The following is a 24,587-nucleotide window of genomic DNA, read 5'->3' as shown; positions in this document are numbered from 1 at the left end:
AGGTTACCTAACATGCTCCCAAGTACAGTATGCTTCTACAGATGAAGAAAGGGGAAGGGACCAAAGATTTGCCTTTCCATCTGTGGTGCATTCCTGTGGTTATTACAAGTGCTATTATGTTATAGACATTGCAGCAGTGCTACATACCTCACTGTATGACGAATGGAAGGAAAAGCACGCTCTATATGAGCTGTCTCCTGCTCTACAAGAACAAAAGGAAAGCAAATGTTTACCAGGTTAAAGCACAATATAGATTTTTTTCATTTATATTTTCTACTTGACAAAATAAAATAGCGTCAGGAAACAGATATACACAGAACAGCTTATATTGATTTACTAAGTAAGCTAGGTTTCTATCAGTTGCAACAGCATGGACACAATATAGGAACAATGCCATAAACACGCTGCATTTAATGTGATATATAAAATATTATTAGCAGTTTCAGTACAGTGAGCTAGAAGCGCAGAATCACCGTAACATTTATGCATAGCGAAAAAAAGTGACATGGTTTTGAAATGAAAAACATCTATGCGACCTGAGGCTTAAGGCCCCCATACACTAGACCAATTTGGGCCTATTTGACCCGATTCAGATGAATCGGGCCAAATTGTATGTGTTTGTCATCCAGTGTGCAGTCCCTTGTACCTCATATGGCATCTGGGAACCTCCAAATTGGACCACCCTCCTGGCGGTGGTGAACAAGGTCACATGCAATATATTGCATGTGAAAGAATCAGATGCAGTGTATCGCATGCAATCCTGATGCTTGGGATGGCCATACAGCGATACATTGCAGTAGTGTATGGCCAGCTTTACTTATAATAATTGTAATTATAAGCAATACATACATTTTTGTCGGAAAGGTTTATTATTATAATAATAATAATAATATTTAACTAGGACTTGCGTTCATCGAATACATACCTCACAATCACATTTGTTTTCCTGGTCCTCTCACCAAACCACATAGTTGATGGTTTAATAGAGATGACTCGCAAAGGCACCCCATCGCCGGAATACATTCCACAGGGCAATCTGTTCATTCGCAAGAATTCTTCATTCTTTTAAGAAAAGCTAAAGTCATTTCAGTCAGAATTTAAGTGAAGACAATCAAACATCATAGGAAAATCAAAGAGAAGACTGAAGACATTTCTGTAACCTTAGACTTAGACTTACTGTAAGGCCATAAACCCTAGACATTGTGTGTAGTGAAAGATATTGTTGAATAATTTCCCTTGGACTTTCCATTGTCCTGGACAAATGATATTGTGCATACACACTGAACGATGTGATGAACAATCTAGCTAGAGACATAGCAAAAATTGTGCTGCATGTACAGAAACCCTATTTATCTACCCGTGAAACTGAACATTGTTCATCGCAAACTCACTGGTTGATATCGCTCAAAATGGCCAAAATTAGCGATATCCTTCAAAATATTGCCCAGTGTGTATGTTCCTTTAAAAGTTTTATTTTAATGTTTGAAACACATTTGTTACATGTAGATGGTTTCATACTGTATATACAAGGGCAAAACCAAATTGCCCTGCTACATACAGAAATACTGACATTTGCTTGCACGGAAGTCAGAGTCCCGTTAAAAGTCCAATATGCCTCGTTGGCCCCAACTTAAATTTAAAAATGTGCACTTCATAGCTGAAGCAAAAATAAAAAAAACTAGGATTTGAGCAAACATATTCCACTAAAGGAAATCCTATTTTTGCCTGGCACAGAAAAAAACCTGGAGAACCGGTTAATCAGGAACAGCCCCACTCTATCCCATCAGCCAGAGTAACCTCTTGGGCTATTTAGGATTGCCCCGGACAAAGCAACTACGGTAATTGGATATCCCCCTTAGATGGAAAAATATGCATTGAAAATAAGACCTTTATTTAAGAACAAATATAAAAGGTCATTTGTATAAAAATATCTATTAAAAATTATAGTACCTATTTTGAGTCTTACATACCAGTGGATGACGGCAAGCATGAATCTGTGTCCGGGAATCAGTCGTTATGTGGGAAAGAATCTCCGGCATGTTCCTAAACATATCTAATTTATTCACGTGCACCTACAAATAAAGGCATTAAGTGTTATATATGCCCACTAGATGAAAGCTCCCTTTTGTTATCTCTGAAGGGCAAATAGAATATTACCTGAAGTACACATATTATTAATAACACAGCAAATCAGTTATTAACAATTCACTAGTAAATTAATAACAGATTGGTTATGCCTTCTTTTTAGAGGACAATTTAGAGCCTGACTGAAACGATTTATGGATTTCCAGGAGTCTCTATGTACTGTAACATCAAAATAAGTAAATCACCAGGGACAAGGGTACGAATGCAATTGAGCACAGAATTAGCGAGGCCATTGTATTTGATTTTCGTAAATTCAATTTCATCTGGCTTAGTACCAAGGGACTGGAAATTAGCAGAAGTAGTACCTATATTAAAAAAAGGGAAAGAGAACAAGTCCAGGTAATTATAGATGAATTAGTCTTAGATCAGTGGTAAAGAAATTAGAGGGAATATATTCAGAATCAACATTATAGGCCATGTATACTTGTGTATACTAGGAATTTATTGCGGATTACAGTGCAGCGTCAAGCATGGGTGCAGGAGGAAAGACATTACATCTTCCCCGCACGTTTCTTGACTTTGGCTAAGTATGGTCCCCTTACAGGTGAGAGGTCAGTCCCAATGATCTTCTCTGCTGTTCTCACCACCCTTTCCAGTCTTTGTCAGTCTCGTTTGCTCCGCCAGACCAGACTGTGATAGGAGCACTCGACGATTGCTGTGTAAAAGATGCGCAGTAGCTCCTGTGGGATGTTAAATTTTCTGAGCTGAGTCTGGAAGAACAGCCGCTGTTGGGCCTTTTTAACAGTAGTGATTATATTGGGCCTCCACTTGAGGTTACAGGAAAAATTAGTCTCTAGGAATTTGAAGGAATCAACCCATGACACCACTCCATTGGAAATTACTAGTGGGAACATGACATTTGGTTTTCTACTGAAGTCCACCACCATCTTTGTTGGGGTTTAGGTTGAGGATGTTTCTGCCTGTCCACGTCACGCCTGTATGCAGACTCCTCTCCATCCTTGATTAGGACAATGATGGTGTTGTCTGCAAATTTTATGATTTTTACTGACTGCTCAGTTGAGATGCAGTCATTCGTGTAAAGGGAGAAGAGCAGTGGGGAGAGGAAACATCTTTTGGGGGCACCTGTGCTGATCGTGCCTATGCTGGACATGAAAGCACCGGCTTTCGCCACCTGTTTCCTTGCCATCAGAAAGTCCACAATCCAGGAGCATGTTGATTCTGGGACTCCTAGGGAGAGCAGTTTGGGCTGCAGAATGCAGGGGGGCGATTGTGTTAAATGCTGAGCTGAAATCGACGAATAGGACCCTCGCGTAGGTGCATGGGTGATCCAGGTGTTGTTGACTGTAGTGCAGCTCTAGATTGACTGCGTCCTCTACGCTTCTGTTCTGTTTGCTCAGTAGGTGAACCGCAGAGGGTAGAGATGGGTGTTGGCCGCTTCTCTTAGATGGTTCAGCACCAGTCTTTCCAATGCTTTCAAGGCTAGTGATGCTAGTGCAATTGGCCTGTAGTCATTTAGGTCCTTCATAGGTAATTTCTTGGGGACCAAGACAATAATTGTGTGTTTGAAGCAGGTGGGGACCCTGCACAATTCCATTGAGGTGTTAAAGATCTCAGTGAAGACGGAGGCAAGCTGTGCAGCACAGGTCTTTAGAGTAGATGGTGACAATCCATATGGGCCCACAGCCTTCTTTGGTTTGACCCTTTTGAAAAGTGCTTCTACCTCGGGCTTTCTTATTGTTGGAGCATGGAGATGTGAGGGATAGGTTGTGCCAAACTAACAGGAGAGGCTGATCCATAAAATGGGTGATAAACTGGCTGTGGAATAGGGAACAGGAACAGAGAGAAGTGTTCATTTTCATTTCATTTGGATTCCAGCATTAAGTGGTGCACCACAGGGTTCGAAGCCAAGACCACTTATCTTTAATATATTTATTAATGATATAGAACAGGCCTGGCCAAGCTGTGGCTTCTCCAGCTGTTGTGAGACTACATGTTCCAGCATACCCTACAACAGTTTGCCATTAAGGAATGCTAAAGCAGTCAGTCAAGTTGCAAGGGGATTAAGGGCATACCGCGATCCAAACACATGCACAGTAATTCAATAATGGATCGCCGTGCAAATTTGCACAATGGCAATCAGCTGTAATTGGCAATCAGCACTAATGCAAGCATAAGGCAGGATGTCTCATGCAGTATTAACATGTAAGTGCTTCAATGCTACTTCCGTGTAAGCAGCAGCGATAGCTAGATCTGAACCAGGTCCTTAATGCAAAAAAACAGGAGTGCATAACAATGAAGGAGGTTAAATCCTGCATATACATAATGAAGAATTGTATGTGTTTATTTATCAGACTTTCACTGGGACAAGGACTTCTGTGAATGATTACACATTCTTTGTACAGCACAGTGTCTCCTACCTTTGCTCCAAATTCCTCACTCAGGTTTGTGAATAGATATTCATATCCATAAGCTGCTTTGCAGTTAAGCCAGACAACATGGTAAGGACTCAGCGTTATCCAGCTGCGTACCAACTCTAAAATCCCCATCAAACATTCCTCCTATAGTGAGAAAATACATACAAACATTACTTTAAATAAGAACAAAATGCAATCTCCACTAACCCAAAGACTTACCCTACTAGGAATTTGAAAAAATCTGGGGTCACAGAATGTTGTGTCCAAATAAACACTTTCAATGCTTTTCACTCTGCAAAAAAAAAAAATTATCAATATATAAATGACAAAGTATTAAAACAAGCTCTGTGTTTGTGTGTGCGAGCAAGCTTGGGCACCAGTCAGTTTCCCAAAAATCAGGTGTAGGCCACACAGCTTGCACTAGATACCTTTCTTGACTATGGAACTGTAAGCTGCACCGGAAAGTGGTCATACCCAACTAGAACAAGTGGTGTGATCCACTAGAGGTGCTGGTGGCTTTCTGTCACTTCCTGTACAGTATGTTAACGAAGCGCAGTGATAGTCTTCAGGGAAATGCGGTTACGTTGCCAGCCAAAACAAAGGTGCCAAAATTCAAACATCAGTGGAGATGCAGACACCAGAATACCAACAGCTAGCATCCCGATCTTAAGTGTGACTGGTTTCACAATGCGGCCCAGGGGAGGGAGGGATGTAGGTTTTGTCAATAGAGGGGGGTACTTTATGAGGGAAAAGGGTTAGGATTATGCTGTGGGGATGGGGAAAATGTTAGGCATTACAAATGGGGGTTGGTGTTAGGCACTAGGGGGGGCGGCTGTGGTTAGGCAGTAATGGGAGGGTAAAAATGCGTACACACTGGGCAATATATTGCCCATTTTATTGAACATCAGCCATTGTGTACCAGTGATAGATCTGAATGGAGTCTTGCACCATCTGACCTCCGACTCCCCTCCCCCATGTGTGTATGCCCTTTAAGCCTATTAGAATATATTTTTGCATTGACTGGGCAGATAGTATAGATAAATTATATGTACAAATAAACAAAAACAATACAAAACACAATTCAAAGGTATACAATATAAGGAAAAAGAAATTTGGATCTTAATTAGACGGTGTAATTTACAGAGTCTGAAAAAAGGTGCTATTCAATTACAACATTTTTATCTACTATCTAGCCTATGTACTATGCCTTGGAAATAGATAAAGTGCCAGCAACTCAGCTCCTAACTGCCATTTTACAGGCAAATGACAAAAGAAAATACACAGAAACTTCATATTCATAAGTAAAATGTCTGCTTGAAATATACAGAGAATTGAGCGGTTGGCTCTGGTTGAATACCGTTGTATGGGTATTTAACCAAAGACAGTGTCACATTTTGGCATACAATGTGTTCATATGGGTCATCAAAACTTGAGGACATTAGCCACAGCTTGACAATGTAACTATACTGTCCTCAGCACCTGTTTCCAGAATGCAAGAGCTCCATCCGGGCAACTTCTCCTTTAGCCAGTCTGAAATCCCCAGTGTACAGGACGGTACCATTCTGTCCTTGAAACAAAAACCTGAAATATATTGAGAGTCAGCATCAGCTCAATTCATCATTAGAAATCAGAATTTATGGTCAACCTTTTTTAAAGGGCTGGATATCAGGTAGATCCAGCTTAATACAATTTAAAAGGCGATAAATTCAGTACCGAATCAGGGGTGCTCCAGGAGGTGTAGCGAGCAATGCGGTGCACTTGAAACTGTGTCCATGTCGACATTCAGGTAAAACACATTGAAAAATACCATGTCGACTCTTTGACAGTCAACTTTTCCCATGTCGACCTAATGCTTGTGTTGACCCAATGACCCTGTCAACCTAACCCGACCTAACCCATGTCGACCTACCCCATGTCGACCCAATGCTTGTCGACCTAGTTGTTGTAGACCAAATGATCCACACCCAAATATTACGGATTCAGTATGAAATCCCAGCGTTCAAAATCCCGAAGCCGGAATCCCGACCGCCGAAATCCCGAAAAGGGGGGGGCGGGGGCGTGGATCGCCCCCCCTTGCAGGCTCGCTGCGCTAGCCACGCAGTGGGCCCGGTGCCTCGCTGCGCTCGGCACGCTACGCTCAGCACGCTAATTTATTCTCCCTCCAGGGGTGTCGTGGACACCCACGGAGGGAGAAAGTGTCGGGATTTCGTGGTCGGGATTCTGAACGCTAGGATCCCGACCGCCGGGATTTTAACTGCATCCCAATATAACAGAGGATATAAAGCAGAACAAACAATAAAACCTCGTACAACAGTTTATGAACAGAAAGTAATAGCAGTGGATCAGGCACATCTTAACTTACTGTAAGACGTCATAGGGAGTTAGCTATGATAACTTATATTAAACAAAATGTTATACAGAAGTCACGTTCCAGACATGCCAGGTGTGACCTATAGCAACCAAGACAACCACATGCCTAGGACAGGGCTTGACAAATCTTTCTAAAATCTAGGAGCCAGGACAAAAGTTTAGGAGCCAAAGTAAATCAATCAATCTCTCCCTCTCCCCCCCCCCCCCCAGCTACAAGTAAGCTGGGTACAATCCTATGTCCCATCACCTGGTTACTGCTGGCCAATAAACTGCTTAAAAAAGTTCCTGCAGCCTTCGAGATCGAGAGGTCTCATCTTATGTACTTTTGTATTATGTAATGTGCGCTCGCAGGCGGTTGACAAGCGGTCAAGCTAGGGGGATAATGCTCTGCTGATCGGGAGTGATCAGAAAAGTGTATAACCAGCTTATATATGCTCTACCAACCTGAGCTGACAGTAAAGCAGAAAGGACCCTCGTGCCACAGGAGAAGTCACCTGTTTGCCTCTTCACTGCACTAAGGATGGATACGTGCTAGTCCAATCCTCAGGTGGTCAAATTCCAAATCCTACAGCTTCCTACTGCAGACCTGCTCACATATTTCACATTCAGTCCATGCCTATACACCTGTGCCCCCAGGTTCATTAACCAGCCCCGGACCTGGATCCCATCATATTATACAAGGGAAGGGGGGACCAGTGTATAATCCGCCACTGTCTGTGCACCTCCTTGAACCCTCCTGCAGCTGTCCTTTTTAATTGAATGTATATGTGGCTTGAGAGCCTTAACTGAGGGAGCGGGTAGCGCTGCCGCTCCACTTTGGTAAGTGAGGACTGAGGGGGAGCGGGCAGCACTGGCTAGTGAGGACTGAGGGGGAGCGGGCAGCAATGGCTAGTGAGGACTGAGAAGGAGCGGGCAGCGCTGCTGCTGCTCGGTCAGGGGGGGGGGGGGGAGAAGGGGAGTCCTTCAGCGCTGGCGCTGGTTAGTGAGGGAGAAGAGGGAGAGGGCAGCGCTGCCGCTGCTCAGGCAGGAGAGGCCAGGGGAGTCAGGCACCGCCCATGACTAGATTCTGCTTCCTCCCTCCAAAAAAATCTGGTCGCCAGGAAGCAGAATCTGGTCGCCATGGCGACCTGGGCCCCGGGATTTGTCGAGCCCTGGCCTAGGACCATTACCATGCATCTTTACCAGCAAAGTAGGTTACTATATCTTCAATTTATAGAGAAAAAGATACTGGTACTGTAGGTGTATAATGCAATACATGGATTCCAGCCTACATATTATATATAGAATCAATACAAAGAAACTGAGGAGTTCACCTTTATACTGTTGTCCTGCAAAATGTAAATGTATCCAAATACAGACTACTGCATTCAGTGGTCATTTTAAAACCGAAAAATTAACAACCGTTAAACAATACTTGTAGCTACAAACACCTGCACTGGCTGTTTTTGTGGCTATCCCTCACTTTAACCTACAATTTCAAATGGGGCCTCTTCCTGTTTTTATCACTAACCTCAAACACACACACACACACACACACACACACACACACACACAATATATAGGAAATTTTAAACTCTTGATACAAAATTTTACTGAACACTAACAAATAAAAATCTGTACACCATCAATACTTATTCACATATAAAAAAACCTGATATATAGATACCGGTATGAGAAGTTTAAATCTCATATTAAATACATTGGGTCATCCCGTGTCAAATCAAATCACTTTTTGTTTTTACCTCACCAGCTCAGATTTTTTTCACATTTGGTATGTGGAGAGGTATAGTGTGTACACACGGTAAGATTTGGCTTGCGAGCCCGATGCGCACTCCCGTGTGAGCACAAATCAGCAGCCAGATAGGGAGGGCAGGCAACACTATATAGTGCAGATCTGCACTATATATAGTGTAAATTGTGCCCCTCTAGCATGCCGTGAGATGCGAGTCCCGATGTGATCTGATCGCATCGGGACTCGCATCTCACGGCATATCCTGCCGTGTGTACACACCTTTAGACATTTCAGGAAATAGACTATACTAATGTTAAATGTTTGCCAAAATTTACAAGTGGGAGGATAATCGGTTCATAGTTGAAAATAATTTGAAAACAATGCTTAATCAAAAAAGTAGTTATAGATAATAATAATTGAAGTTGAAAAGAAATACTTGACATTGTATTATATTACTCAGTCAACAATGTTGGCTGAAGATAGTTTGACAATGCCTCAGTGGTTTTTAAAAGTATCATTACACATTACAAAACAATATTCCAGTTATAGGGTCGACATTGCAAAGACATCTATTAGAGGTATCCAAAACATATCCGGCTTCCTAGGATAGAAGAATGATGATGAAAGAAGGTCTCTATATTCTTCTTCATCTTCATTCTGGACCATCACATAAGCAAGCCACCATTTCTTGTTGTACACAACAGATATAGAGGCCGATTCTGGTTGACTCTTTGTGAACCAAATTCTGCCCTTACCCCGATGGTTGGGGTTTGCGCATGTGCAAACCCCTGACTGCAAGCGGCTTCGGCAATTTACAATGTCACCGGGCCGTTCGCAGTGGGGAGGGAGGAGGTGGTGCTGGAACAGGGGAATGTCAGTTTCATGGCCGTCCCCGTTAAAATGCTGGGCGTTCCCATGGGTACATGGGCAGGCTGATGCCTGCTGTGGACAGGAGACTGACATCGCAGGCACCTGCAAATATATCAGGTGAGACTTACTTACATTTGCGAAGGCAGCGGAAATCATTCGATGGATGGCGACCATTGAATGATTTCTCCTGCTGCGGGCCATGCGAGGGATGTGTCTTCGAGGGTAAACGGCGGAGGTGGTATCACATGAACTCAGCAAGCTGTAAGCCATTTCTTTGCGGCAACTTTGAGTTTGCATAGAGATATTGTAACGAAAACTGTAGATATTGTAGAATGTTTGATATACTGGAACTCATGCTTTTCTACCTGTTGATTCAAGTGTTGATTTGATATGGAATTACCCCATTAATATATAGCTATAAACTTTTTATTTGAAATACCCTTGTCATATAGTTTGTTAAAACAAGACAAGTTAATGTTACCCAGAGGTCTGATCACCCATACACGAGCACCTTTTAATAATTTTTTTTAAAGTAACTTAGTGATCTCTTCTAGTTGCTTATGTCACAGGCATTCCAATTAAATCATTTACTTCTATCTTTGCTAATGAACAACTAGTAGCACCATTAAGAGTCCATGTATTTTCCCTTTGTAACTTGTTGCCAAAATTGACTTATTTTTGTTGCTGGCTTTTGGCATATATATCTATATAGACCATGAGTACTGCCTGACTACCTTCATGTTATATATAATAGTGAAGTGGGGTCCTTTGGCGATGGGCTGCAAGTTTAAATGCATTGAACTAAAACCCTATTATTTATTTGATTATTTGTGTATTAAGGTGAGTTAGTTTATTATGGTGAGTGTTGGACCCCTGTGTCTGTATTTATTTGAGCATGTGGCCACAGGCTACTGCACCTCAACCTGGGAATGGCGAGTGCAGTTGGCACCCCATTTCTGGGAATGGCGAGTGTGGTGGATTCCTCTATGTATGTATATAGATAGAAGTAGACTCTATCTTTAAGTTAAGGAAGAATAGATATAAATAGCCAACTTCTGCTTATCCCAGGCATGTCCAAACTATGGCCCTCCAGCTTTTGTGAAACTATAAGTCCCATCATGCCTTTCCACAGTTTTGCTATTGGGGAATGCTAAAACTATGGCAAGGCATGCTGGGATGTGTAGTGTCACAACAGCTGGAAGGCCACAGTTTGGACATGCCTGGCTAATCCTGAAGAGATACAAAAGAAAACAAAATTCTTTAAAAAGAACAGACATAGTAAAAAAGTATTACTGAGTATGTTACATTACGGAGCCTGGACAGTGACCAGCTGGTAAAAGTGTGACCAAAATGGCTTCTTTCTGAAATAAAAAAAAAAGTGTCTTTTACTAATAAAATATATTTTAATTTGCTTTTCAAATCATCTCCTTTACAAATTATATATTATTACTTCCAGAACAAGCATACACAATACTACTGAAAAATATGTGCAGAACATTATCCACTAGGTGGTCAATTTTGGGTGCATTAGCTGCAGGATGGTAGCCCTGCCATTTCTGGTGCTCTCCTCAAGCACCTGTGTGTGGATTCCCAACACGGTTACTAAGCCATGATATATTATTTTCTGACAACTGTGAGAAAAAGGACTAACATTTATACTGCTAAATTTATTTTTACAATGCACTTGCAATGCAAGAATGGGCATAAAAGATCAGCTATGCACTATGCACATAGCGGGTCATAACATTAGGTGAATTCTGCTCACAACTGCATCGACTGAGTGGAAATCAGCTCTCAAACAATATGCCCATAACTGAACCGGATAGCAGCTCAGATGAGTAAACTGAACTGCTCTCATCTCAAAGTCGCCCAGTGTGTATGGGCCTTAAGACTGAAAATCAACAGACGTTCATAAGCAAAGCTATCAGTACTATCGGATATACAATTTCTCTTTCTTATCTTCTTGCCAACAGGCAAAGGGTGGCCAATATTTGGACTGCTAGTAAATTTACTGACATGTAGTTACCAACTAGCAAGCAAATTAGAAATACATTAATATATAAATACTCACTTCATCAGTAGCTTCATCAATCAAATAAATCTGTGTTGGAGTATCCACTTCAATTGCTCTCTAAACACAGACAAATTATAATTATTGACAGTACAGGTTTCCACTATGGCCCTTATTCAGTACAAATTAGGTCTCAAAATGGGCAAAACCATGTGCACTGCAGGTGGGGTAGATGTAACATGTGCAGAGTGAGTTAGATTTGTGTGAGTTATTTTGTTTTTGTGCAGGGTAAATACTGGCTGCATTATTTTAACATTGCAATTTAGATTTCAGTTTCAATACACCCCAGCCAAATATAACTCTCTCTGCACATGTTACATCTGCCCCACCTGCGGTGCACATGGTTTTGCCCATTTTGAGAGCAAATTTGTACTGTGATCAGATCTGAATAATGGCTTATGTGTACAGGTCACACATCCTGCCATTGGCCAGTAATAATATAAAGACTTATTTCATTATAAACACAAAGGAACTTTCCAATATGACATGGTAACTGCACACCTGGTGGGAATATTGAAGAGAGAAAGCACCATTTATCTCTGTGCCATGCCATCTATGTTGTCCACAAACAGTAATGATGTAAGCGTGTTGGGACTTCCTGCGAGAAAGTCACCATTTTGTTTCTGCAATAGCCAAGACGCAGACATTAGAGCTGCATGCAGGCACTTAATAAACACAACACCGAGCAATGGGTTCCTATACTGCTCTATTTCCCTGACATTCTTCTATTGTGCTCCCATCTAAAACAAAACACAATACATTTTTTTGAATAGGTCCTAACATATCCTGGCCCAATAAATACATGGACATTATTGCAGTGTTTAAAAGAATAATAAATAATATAAATTTTATACAGCACTTACTATGCGAGATTCCCAAAATGCATACTTTTGATTTGTTAGCAGCAGTTCCTTTGTGACTGGAGAACAATACAGGTACACCTTCAGGCTGCAATACATAGAATAACAAAGCGAGACATTTTCAGTTACGAGATTTCACTAAGCATTCCTTGTAATAAACTCCATCTGAACAACTGTCTTGGATTATACAGGATGCCAGCCTGCGAAGGCTGGGGGTTTACCCTTATTTTGCTGAAATGTGATCACAATTAGATTAGAACAATCTGCTACTTCACATGCTGGGCAGCTCCCACCCAGTGGGAGCTGGGTTATTTTGGTTCACTCTTTCTGACAAAATCCTTCTTAGATGGACAAAACCATGAGCACTGCAGGTGGGGCAGATGTTACTTTTTCAGAGAGAATTAGATTTGGGTGGGGTTTTACTTCAAAGTGAGATCTATATTGCAGTGTAAAAATAAAGCAGTCAGTATTTTCCCTGCGCAGAAACAAAATAACTCACCCAAATCTAATTCTCTCTGCACATTTGACATATGCCCCCCTGCAGTGCACATGGTTTTGTCTATCTAACGGTGCGTACACACGGGGCGATATATCACCGAGTAATATATCGCTCAATGTCTCCTTTTCATCGGCAACCAGAAATGGTCGCTGATGAAAAGAAACCTCTGCCGGCGGTGCCGCAGAGGTAATCAGCTGGTCGCAGGAGTGATGAGAACGATTTATCGCCGGGGCACACTCCCATCACTGGCAATATGGTTGCCAGCGACCATATTGCCAGCGTTTTAAGACAATATCACTGCCGTGTGTACACGGCTCAAGAACGATTTTATCAGAAAGAATGAACCAAAATAACCCCCAGTATGAGAGAGAAAGCAGGCCCAAAATGTAGATTTTGGGGGAAAATTGTGTTGATTTGATGTGGAATGATCCAATGTCTTATTCAAGACCAATTCAAAATAAACTGTATTCCATGCACTTTTACAATATGTACAGGCAGTTATGAATAGCATCTACCATACCGTTTTTGTTAACCCTAATAATCTGGGTGATTTTATTTTGCCTCACCCTGTATTTAGACACAATTTAAGGGTCACAATTTCAAAGATAAAACATTTTTTTCCCCTTAAAGATATTGGTAATATTTTATTAGGAAAAAAACATTTTGTATCCCAATTGCACACTGAATGAGAAAATAACTACATATTAATCACCTTCACTTCCCTACATAGCACTTATGTGCTTCTTATTAACCCTTACTAATTTTCATTTGTGTGCTGCCCTGGAGTACTCAGCCTGTGTCGGCATGTTGGGGGCCCACACCCCAGACCCATACCCAGTATTAGGGACCCCCAGTGACAGAGAGGCCTTGACATACGGCCTGGGGGCTTAGCCCTATATCTGCAGATATATGCAACCAAGATCTCTGTATTATCTGATTAATATGTAGTTATTTTCTCATTCAGTGTGCAATTGGGATACAAAATGTTTTTTTTCCTAGACAGAATTACCCCTCCCTTTTGGCACCTGAATGACACACCTCTGATTGAGCAGCTTACCAACAAAAGTAATATTTTATTATCAATTCTACAAAACTAAATTGTAAATTTCTTTTTGATTCAGAAATGCTGCAAGCACCTCCACAGGTTCTACTTAAAGAAGAGCAAACATAGGGCCTGATTCAGCATCACTTGTAGTTTTGCTAAAATAGCAAAACTGCAACTGCATGCGACTGCATGCTGGGTGCCGCCCAGAATGAAAAGGCTCATCCTCTAATCTAATTGTGATTGCATCGCAGGAATCACCTTGATCACAGTGTTTAGGGTGGACCCCTGCCTGTGCAGCCTGGCTGCGATGGGCGAGGACCCGTGCCATTTTTCCTTTCACACAATGGCGTAATTATAATTTTTCCTGCCCCCTGCCAAAAAGTTTGTGGCGCCCCCCCTCCAGCATGTGACGTGATTACGTCACATGCATAAGGGAGAAGCTGAAGCAGGAGAGAGGAAAAGAGACCAGCATACACTTCTGCTTCCCTTGGCTCCGACGCATCCTAGGCCACCCTAGCACACCCATCTGCCTGCCCATCCTGTACACAGTAGCGAATAGCTGGCTCTGTGTGCAGTCAATTGAATCAGTGGGAGAATTTGTCATCTCTGCCATGGCCCCACCCACGCTGCGGATGACTCGCCTCCAGTGCTCAGTCAGTGGACAGCGGCAGGTAGCAGCATGTCAGTTCATAGAGCAGGTGCCGGCGCCCACACAGACCCTGCTGCTGCTTGCTCCCCCAAGCGGCTGCCTTACAGTAGTTACGCCACTGCTTTCACATCAGCTGCCCTGAAAATAGTCCAGACATACATTTCTTGTCTGGACCGCTCCCCAAAACACTTTGCTACCCCATAAACGCCTGACCCCGTCAATCAAGGTGTAATTGCAAACTTCCAGGATGCGATCGCACTGCGAGAGTATGCGCACTGCTGCTGCACAGAAGTACAAGAATTTACTTTTTGTGACTTTCAGACTTCTGCACTCAATGCTGAAAGGGGCCCATAGCCCACTCTGGTGACAGTTTGCTCCATTCAGTACCTTCACCTGGCCAAGGCGACCATTTCAGCTATTTAACAACAGAACTTGGGGCTGCTCATGAAAGGTAATTTTGCATTGCACCAGGATTACTAACAGAACTGGACAAAATGCATGCCACCTGCTATACAGCTAGATCTCACCATCTTTATTGTTACCATTGGGTGAAGTCAGAGGAATAGCAATCATGTATTCAAATGTACCAGTATTAAGTATTATTATAAAACATTAAGGTTTTGGTGCCAAATATGCAGCATTTGTGGCTGGCACAGTATCTAGTGGCAAACCTCAGTCTTCTCAACATCCATGTCCTGCACATTTCATTAGTGAAAAACAGATGTTTGCACATTCAATATGGAAGTCAATGCCCCTTTAAATGAAGTCTACAAAGTTATAATACATATAGCATACCAGCACTGCAGTCTTCGTTTCAAAAGGGGAGCTCGTAGTCCTCTCATGTGATCTGCAAAAAAGAAGGTAACAAGTTTATTTATAATACAACTTCCGAAGTATAAATAAATAAACCAAACAAACAAAGAGAATGCTGTAGGACTGAAAAAAATAGCTGGGCCATTGGTACATTACTTTTAAAGGATAACTATAAAAACAAGTTTGTTTAAAAGGGTGCCGGATAAGGGCCCAACATTCGGGATCCCGACTGTTCAAATGCAGACAGTCGGTAACCCAACTTACAGGGGCTATTCTCCCTCGTGGGGGTCCACATGCTCCTGCTCAGACAGCTGCCCCATACATACAGTCGTGACGGTCACTTTCCCTGAGTGATAAGGCAAAGTTCTGTATGGGGGAAATTTACTAAGATGTGTATTCTACTTAACATGTGATGCTACTATGGGCAACCAATCACAATCTACTTCTTATTTATTTAGCAGCCTCTAGACCAGTGGTAGCCAACCCTAGCCCTCGAGAGCTACCAACAGTTCACATTTTCCAGACAACCTAACTGCTACACAGCTGCACTCATTAATCACTGACACATTTTAAAAGATACACAGATGGAGCTAATTAGCTCACTTGTGATTCTGTGAGGAGACCTGCAAAACATGCACTGTTGGTAGCTCTCGAGGACTAGGGTTGGCTACCCCAGCTCTAGACGATAGTAGACATCACATGTGAAGCAACATCACATGAGAAGTAGAATACACATCTTAGTAAATGTCCCCATGTCTCTAGCGCTGTCAGGATACCGCACGATCTATATAAGAAAGCGCTGACCATATACGTAGTAAAGACCCGGGTGCCGAGCTGGCCTGTGGATGACACTCACCCTTGTGGCAGTGTGACAGGAAGTAAGCCTTAGCGGATAGGTTCTCCCTATCGAACTTGTCAATAGATATAGCGGGATACTCTTTCATGCGGCCCTGGAAGGAGCTCATGGCAGCAGCGCAGCCCGCAGCAGAGCAATGCAGTTTACAGGTACCGGAAACGGCCCGTGTGTGCTGCTGGCTGGCTGCTGCTAGACTGGACAAGCCGCAACCAATCAGCGCCCTGCTATGTACATAGGACTCTCAACAGCCGATGAGATGAGAGCAGCAGCTCTGAAAGTGGAGTGCAGGTGGCTGATGCGGTTGGAACTAGCAGTGTACAGCTTTCTCCTGAGGAATACATATTGCAGCGGTCACACAGACACACACTATAGCGCTGAAAAGGGCTGCACAGGCAGCCGCATCTCAGACCACAGCCCCTCTCTCTAACAGAAAGCTCCGCTCATCACTCACTTGTCAGCTGACCAAAAGCAAAGCCCCCTCATTGGCTGCCGCAACTATAGTGTGGCTCCGCCCATTATGTGTGGGCGGGTCGGTTCCCCCTCATGGAGCAGCGCGTCATAAGTTGCTAGGATACCAGAGACTCGTCCTGTAACCGTCGCTGCCAGCGCAGCTCGTGCCTCATCCCAGGAGCTCCGGTCAGTGAGTATGCCACCCAGAGGGGCGTGCAGGCGCAGGAGGCAGCGCACATACAGGGCGCAATTACTTCACCGTCAGGGATAACGAGGGATATACAGTTATCGCACTTTCCTACCCCTTATGTAACCTGGCCCTGCAGGTGTCATTGTCATACTGCCTGTACCCGCATCCCGGGAACTATTGCCTGCATACTGTTAATGCCCCGCATTACACCAGAACAACATTGGACCTGAACGCCCAATCTCGTTGGGTCATGCAATGGATCGCGTGCACAATGGGCCTTATTCTAGTTCACTCTTTCTGACAAAATCCTTCTTAGATGGACAAAACCATGTGCACTGCAGGGGGGCAGATGTAAAATGTGCAGAGAGAATTAGATTTGGGTGAGTTATGTTGTTTGCGTGCAGTGTAAATATACTGGCTGCTTTATTTTTACACTGCAATATAGATCTCACTTTGAAGTAAAACTCCACCCAAATCTAATTCTCTCTGCACATTTTACATCTGCCCCCCTGCAGTGCACGTGGTTTTGTCCATCTAAGAAGGATTTTGTCAGAAAGAGTGAACTAGAATAAGGCCCAATGTGCGTAATGTCGTTACGATGTGGGTAGTGAGGTTGGCCCTCAGATCAGACTTCTTGCACGTCTGATCCATCAGCTCTCATTGCGGTCGGAAGCAGATCTTGCCCATACACTAGTAATAGTGTGTACACACGCTGCGATATGGCTTCCGATGTTGCCAATATAGTGAACATCGGAAGCCATATTGCATGCTGATTGTGTGCTTTTTTAGGGCTTGCGAACCCGATGCGCGCTCCCGTGTGAGTGAAAATCGGCTGTCAAATAGAGAGGGCAGCCAAGACTATATAGTGCAGATCTGCACTATATAGTCAAAATTGTGCCTCTGCAGCATGCCGTGCGATGCGAGTTCCGATACGATCTGATCGTATCGGGACTCGCATAGCACGGCATATCTACCGTGTGTACACACCATAAGATTTATCTGCAGATCTGGCTGGTTGGAACAAAAACATGGTTATGGACGAGTGACAGTTTGTCAGTTTTCCAGCATTTCCAAGCAAATGGTCAACTGTCATTTGCTCTCATCCATAACCATGTTTTTGTTCCAACCAGACAGATCTGCAGATAAATCTGCGTGTGTATGGTATGTACTTTTTATGCACATGCGATCATTCGTTCGACCGCACCACAACCTCATTATAGGTCATCCTGATGTATGGCCAGCTTTCGTGCTGTGCATTCTCATAGCTACCCTCTCACAGGTCACCCCTGACCAGTCGCTATACAGGGCAGTATGGGCCTTATTCTAGTTCACTCTTTCTGACAAAATCCTTCTAGGCCATAAGGTGCCCACACACTAGAAAGATCTCTGTTAAGATGTGCACATAAATTTGCCTTGAATCTTTTGTCCGTCCTGGACAAAAGATTTCAGGCAAGCACACATCTTTACCAAAGATTTCTCTTAAGATCCCATGTGCGTTCCTATGGATCCGCATCAGAAGATTTAGCAAAAGATCCACGGTAGCGCGCACCCGAATGATATCTGACGATTTTTGACCGATTATAGGAAATTGGCCAATCTGCAAAAAAATCGTTCTAGTGTGTGGGCACCTATAGACCTTCCAGGGAAGATTTCTGGGAGCCATTGCACCAGTGACTTTTTAAAACGCTGTGGAATTCCCGGAGTAGTGGCCCCGTCCCCCTCCAGTCTTCCACCATTTGCCTGTACACAGAGCAAAGTACCTGAGACTATAAATACCCATCTAATGCGGCACCCATCTATATCCATTGTGGCATCTATTAAAGGGACCGGAGTGGGTCTTATCGGTGGGTGTTAAAATTTCTGGTAATGCTTCTTTACAATTAACAGTAATACAAGACAGACGCAAATCAGTGTAAAACCTGGCCGGGATAAATAAGAATGTCAGTCACATAGGATAGAGAAAGGCTGCATTCCCTGCTAGAGGCTGGTCATGCTGGGATATGTAGTACTACAGCCATAGGCGTGCACAGCTCATATTATTAGGGGGTGCACCGTCAAAGGGGTGTGAGTAGCTCCACCTATTGGGCATGTGTAACACCGCCAATCAGTCGTGTCTTCCGTCATCTATTGGCACTCGCTACAATATAAAACGTCTCTCAGCCACAGCATAATCTCCTGCCTATTTCAGTTTTCATCTTCTAATTTCTCTGTGTAACAGTACATGCAAATACAGTCATACACATATATAGATGACGCAGGTATGTAGTGATATGACAATGGTCTAGTACAATTACCAATGCAAACACACATTGATTGATGGGCGCTTCTTTAAATGGAATACAGTTCTAAAAAGCAAAAGTCTTTGGTTAAAGGTATTGCTAGTGGCAGTAAGGTGTTCATAAGTGTGGGCACAGTATTAGGGGGTGCCTGTGCACCCTTAACACTAAATGTGCACACACCTATGATCACAGCTGTTAGAGGACTGCACATTGCCTACCATTGGGGTTGAGAGCCTGTCTATGAAAAATTATATTTATAATGTTGTCCAACCTCAGTTCTTAAAAATAGTTTTTCTGCTCTCCCAGAAATCAATTTGATGTGATTAAATTAAACCAGAAGATCTTAGTGCAATGTCTGGAGAAGATTTTGGTGCCATTAGTTCTGAAGTGAAACCAAAATCAATGATGCGCGCAAAGCAGTGGTCTGATGATATTGAAAACTTGTACAGATTCCAAACGGCAGGATATAGAGATGAAGTGGAATACATGCATATAAAGCAAGTAGAAATGGTAAGAGCTTAACATTGTGACCGTTCTCTGTGGCACCCTGGTTCTAGAATTTAAAGGGCAGTAAACTGAAATTATACATGTAAAAAATATTGAGTGTTAATAAAAAATGATACATATGTTGCTATATCACAATGATCTGATTTGATTTTTGAGTAGGGAACTGGGGAGGGTATTCTAAATAATAATTTATCTAGGTTCCATTATAGCAGTGGATATGATATTATTAGGTGGTAATGGAATTATTCCTGCAATTTAAAACATTTTTCATTTGCATTATTAATCAAAATAAAATGTGGAAAAATACCAGAAAAAAACAAACAGATTTTGTATTCTCAAAACATATCCTGTTTTAGAATTTTGCCTTGAAAGTTACTGGTGTTTATTTTAATATCTTGAACTGCATAGAAAAATCTGTATTATGTACTTTACTATAAAAAATAATAATAAATAAAACAGCTAAATAGTACACCCATTAACTGAAACATCCTGAAAGTCAATATTGTTTTTAAACAGTAAGCTTTCAGAATTATAATACATCAGGCATGGTTATGATTGCGTGGTTGTCAAAATCTGTGGTTGCCACTGTGAGGACGATTAATGGGAACAATGCTTTTGCTGCATAGTAGAATTGCCTCTTGCTGGAAGAGGTGTTTGCAAAGAAATGCATGACTGGAAACAGATGCTCTGTGTAGGGAGCAGGTAAATATTAGCACAGTGTTGCCTAGCTGACCCTCTCCTTCAAGGTAGCCAGGTGAGGCACTGCCTCTCCTGCCATAAACTTTTTACTCCAGAGTTTTGACTATAAAAATGATTAGAATAATAAAAATAAGATTTTTTTTTATAACTTATTTGTATTTTTGACATACTTTATCAATTCAAAATGCCGGCATATACGCTAGTATGACAGGAAAGGCTGTGCCCCACCGCACGCCACTGCATGCACTAATCAGACTCTTGTTGTCATTGGCCAGTTTTGCACTAGCTAAAATGCTCCCCCGCCACTGTCAGTGATGAGCCACAATGTAATTACTTTGGCTTGTCAATGTCCTACTGCACTCCTCTCTGCATTGTGGGCCTTATTCTAGTTCACTCTTTCTGACAAATTCCTTCTCAAATGGACAAAACCATGTGCACTGCAGGTGGGCAGATGTAACTTGTGCAGAGCGAATTAGATTTGGGTGGGGTTTTACTTCAAAGTGAGATCTATATTGCAGAGTAAAAATAAAGCAGCCAGTATTTACCCTGCACAGAAACAAAATAACCCCCCCCCCCTACAGTGCACATGGTTTTGTCCATCTAAGAAGGATTTTGTCAGAAAGAGTGAACTAGAATAAGGCCCTATGTGAGGAGAATCACGCAGCGGCTTAATCAGCTGGATCCAGCTGAGGAAGCCGCCAAGTGATTCTAAGGGGGAGAAACGCGTACTTGGAGCCCGCTACAGACCGGCGTTACCACCCAGTAACACAGTTGAATTGATACTGTGCCTACCCCAAGCCACGGGGATTCCTCTCTGCAGGAGATACTAAAGACTTAACATTTGGACATATTCACCTGAAGCCGGTACCCTCAAAGAAGGGTTAACCATACCTGAAAAGGACTGTATACCATCGGCTCAGATAAAGGGAACAGGTCCTATATCCAATCATCAAAAATCTGAAAGGAATCCTGCAATATAACATACAATGGGACTGGTAACTATCAAATGCCTCTGATATGAACTGAACATTGCATAATATCAAGAAAAGCATCAGTATATATTAGTATACTCAGCCTCGCCAATTTATATGTTATGTGTTGTGAGTCTTGTGTGTTAGTTTTTAAAGATTATATTGTGTAAATTAATATATGCTTTTTATAATAAATAATTTATATCACAATTTATGGTATAATCAATGCTTTTTGTTAAGCAGCACCACCTTGTGGTATTAGCTCTCAGCTAGATAGCATTTCTATCGAGCAGTTGAACTGTTGCTCTGCTTGGATGCACACCGCCACTGGAGCTGCCATTGCTGTTATGTTGTCACGTCATTTTGACAGGCTGGTAACACCATATTTGGTGGCATTGTTCTAAGCTTCACCCTTTTTTGCTCTATCGGCAACTTGATTACCTCTCATAAGTATTACTGTCCAGTTTATCTTAACCTACTGAGATCCCAGGGGCCTCTCACCAGCATAACCTGCTGATCATCACATTTTGTCAGCATCCGCATGCCATTTTGCAGCAGACTGGCTGCTGGAAACCACTTTCTGCACGCTCACTACGGCCACCCTTCCCAGGATCTGGCATGTTTTTTCAAAGGGAATTTATGTTGATCATTATTCACAATACTTCTCTTTCCATCAGGTATGGATCAAGCAGGGGCTCACAGTAGTAGGTGCACACTAGACAATGGCCCTTATTCTGGTTGGTGCGCATGTGCAGAGGCATATCTGCGCATGTGCGAAAGGGACATACGTCCAAATTCCGCATGAATTGTTTACACTACGAACAGGGGGAGGAGAGGGGCGTGAAGGGCTGTTTGGCCTCATTAACATATGCATACGCCCCGTGTTTCATGGGCGTTCCCATGAAAACGCTGGGCGTTTTTTATGGTAATGCGGCCGTGACTCACGTGTAGGGGGCGGACATATGACATTGCCGGATGTCAGCTGCCCGCCCAGATCCCTGCTTTTGCAGGGAGAAATGCCCGGGTGGTCTGAGCTCGCGGGAGCTGCCTGCATTCGATGGTATGCGACCTTTGAATGATGGGGGAGGTTCCCAGAGATGGAGGAGGTGTATACATGAGAAATCCACTCGTGCTCCGTGCGGTCAGCGGCTTACCGCATTCGGACAGAGTGAGCGATCCGTACGGAAGGCGGGGTTTAGGACGCACGGTCCTGGCCGCATATTCGCTCCGGCCGCACAGACCAAAATAAGGCCCAATGTGCCCAATATGTGGGTCTTATCTGCCAGATTGGATGACCCATCACCTAGCGTGTTCCCAGCTTTGCAGTAGTTTTCATTATTACATTCAAAATGATCCTGTTATTCTGTCTAATTTTCTCTGATACTTAGTTGGTTTATGCTACTTATTTCTTCTGTCTGATATTTTTATAATGTACTGCCTGTAAAGTATTTAAAAAAAAAATGTAAATAATACATCTGCGACTAATAATGATTTCATTTTTTGTATTGTAGGTGGATCGTTGGCCAGACACTGGATTTGTGAAAAAACTGCAAAGAAAGGACAATACGTTCTACTATTACAATAAACAAAGGGAGTGTGAAGATAAAGAAGTTCATAAAGTAAAAGTTTATGCCTACTAAATATCACTGATTTCGATGTAAAGTGGCATAACTAATAAATGATTTACTTATGTAATAACCATAATATCTTTCATTTGTTTTTGTTGTCCTGCTGCAGATGCACACATTTTATAGTAAATATTAACTTGTTTTGCCATTAATTACATTTACCATTATACAAACAAGACTTTGAAATGGAAAGATAAAATGTACAACTGGCCTTTTGCAGAGCTTCCAACATGACCCCATCCACCAGATACAAAGTACTATGCTTCTGGATCTCTTGATTTAGGATTGCAGTCACCTGGGTTGAAACACTTATTCTTAGCTAAAATAGTTCAACATCAATGAATACCATCTTAAATTATAAGGGATGTCCAGGAGCAGAGCAATTGATACCTAATGGAAGGGGTATGTTGGGGGTATGCTTTTATATTACTTGGGAAATAAATATTCCTGGACACATTTATAAAAACTGATCCTGGAGTATGGCTTTTTGAGTTATGGAGGTAGGCATTCGCTTGTACAACAACTTGCGCAAAACTACTAATGAGAAAATCTGCTGAGGTTCCACACACCAGCATGCACAGGGACGTATCACTATTACAAACCTATTATATGGGAACTAAACTTTATACATATGCGAACCAAAATCATTCAATGGTCGCCAACCATGGAATGATTTCTGTAGTGCTTGCAAATCTGTCAGTCTCTGTTCCAACAGAGTAGGCAGCTGATGTCTGGTGACATGAGGCCCACCCGTGTTTGTTTCGGGTCCCCCATGGGTATGACCAGGGCACCCCCTGCTCACCTCCTATATGCCCCATTTGCGAGCACCCCACCCAAAAATATAAAGTAAATAAAGCATGCCACCCCGTTGTGTCTGCCAAATACATATATATATATATTATATCCATGTTGTTAGGACAGCACTCTCCAAATAGACCCTTATTCTGGTTCACTCGCAAAGGCAAATTCCTTCTCAAATGGACAAAACCATGTGCACTGCAGGTGGGGTAGATGTAACTTAAGGGTTTTAAAATGTGACATGGATCAGCGGGCAGCGTGTTCTCCCATAGCTCTGTCTCTGCTGGGGACTGATACTGGTGGGGGGAATGAGCTGCCCGGGCCCTTCCCTCTATGTCAGAGTGGTCAGGACCCATAACACCCCCCTAATGGCAGCCCTGATAGGAGATGCAGTACAAAACAGTAATCCTTCTCTTGGGATAAACTAATGCTGCTTTCACACTGCAAAACCTGCTTAGACCAGGTATTTAAAACATTTTTTTTAAAACTGGTAAATATAAATACCTGGTCTAAAGCAGGTTTGCGGTGTGAAAGCAATAGTGAAAGCGGTACTTCTGGGCAGCTTCCGCCCCACTCCCACACCCCAAGTACCTCTTGTTCCTGTCCGGCAGGCTGGAGTAGCAGGGCAGGACCACCTCTGAGCGGCAGATGCCTCCGTCCCTCAACTGGCCAGTGTCGGAGGGGCAGTGTGGCAGATACTGGCTATTCACCCTCCGGGCCCCCCGGCTCTCCCCCGAGCACAGGCCGTCATACAGCGTTGCATCTTAGCTGCAGCACCCG

The 24,587-nt window shown here is 42.8% G+C and overlaps 2 protein-coding genes across 7 annotated transcripts in view; one reads left to right on the top strand and one right to left on the bottom strand.

The window, feature by feature from the left end:
* Positions 1 to 24,587, bottom strand: part of DCLRE1C (DNA cross-link repair 1C) — a 38,886-nt gene that overhangs the window by 9,056 nt on the left and 5,243 nt on the right. The window contains exons 2-12 of one of the 4 annotated variants that reach the window (XM_083183095.1): positions 21,302 to 21,379; positions 15,412 to 15,463; positions 12,427 to 12,511; positions 11,564 to 11,623; positions 10,798 to 10,853; positions 6,000 to 6,101; positions 4,740 to 4,812; positions 4,524 to 4,664; positions 1,971 to 2,072; positions 926 to 1,062; positions 148 to 202 (exon numbers count right to left, since the gene is read on the bottom strand). In XM_083183095.1, the coding sequence (XP_083039221.1) occupies positions 148 to 202; positions 926 to 1,062; positions 1,971 to 2,072; positions 4,524 to 4,664; positions 4,740 to 4,812; positions 6,000 to 6,101; positions 10,798 to 10,853; positions 11,564 to 11,623; positions 12,427 to 12,511; positions 15,412 to 15,458 (858 nt within the window). In that variant the 5' untranslated portion in view covers positions 15,459 to 15,463; positions 21,302 to 21,379. Of the gene's footprint in view, positions 1 to 147; positions 203 to 925; positions 1,063 to 1,970; positions 2,073 to 4,523; positions 4,665 to 4,739; positions 4,813 to 5,999; positions 6,102 to 10,797; positions 10,854 to 11,563; positions 11,624 to 12,064; positions 12,392 to 12,426; positions 12,512 to 15,411; positions 15,464 to 16,285; positions 16,710 to 16,736; positions 16,802 to 21,301; positions 21,380 to 24,587 lie in introns of those variants that run through there. The other 3 variants (XM_083183096.1, XM_083183094.1, XM_083183097.1) reach the window with 3 other exon arrangements.
* On the top strand, positions 16,615 to 23,085 carry MEIG1 (meiosis/spermiogenesis associated 1). Of its 3 annotated transcripts, none has more exons than XM_083183101.1 (3): positions 16,615 to 16,925; positions 19,511 to 19,714; positions 22,893 to 23,085. In XM_083183101.1, exons 2-3 carry the CDS (start codon positions 19,556 to 19,558, stop codon positions 23,019 to 23,021), a joined length of 288 nt encoding a protein of 95 aa, XP_083039227.1. In that variant the 5' UTR covers positions 16,615 to 16,925; positions 19,511 to 19,555; the 3' UTR covers positions 23,022 to 23,085. The 3 variants fall into 3 exon arrangements, with proteins under 3 accessions (XP_083039227.1, XP_083039225.1, XP_083039228.1); XM_083183099.1 differs by having other exon boundaries at positions 16,617 to 16,921; XM_083183102.1 differs by lacking the exon at positions 16,615 to 16,925 and adding an exon at positions 16,951 to 17,061.

Source organism: Crinia signifera, chromosome 4, assembly GCF_055691185.1.
Source record: "Crinia signifera chromosome 4, ASM5569118v1, whole genome shotgun sequence".
Classification (NCBI taxonomy): Eukaryota; Metazoa; Chordata; class Amphibia; order Anura; family Myobatrachidae; genus Crinia; species Crinia signifera.
Note: the sequence above shows the minus strand (reverse complement) of the source record. Positions and strands in the feature narration are given on the sequence as shown.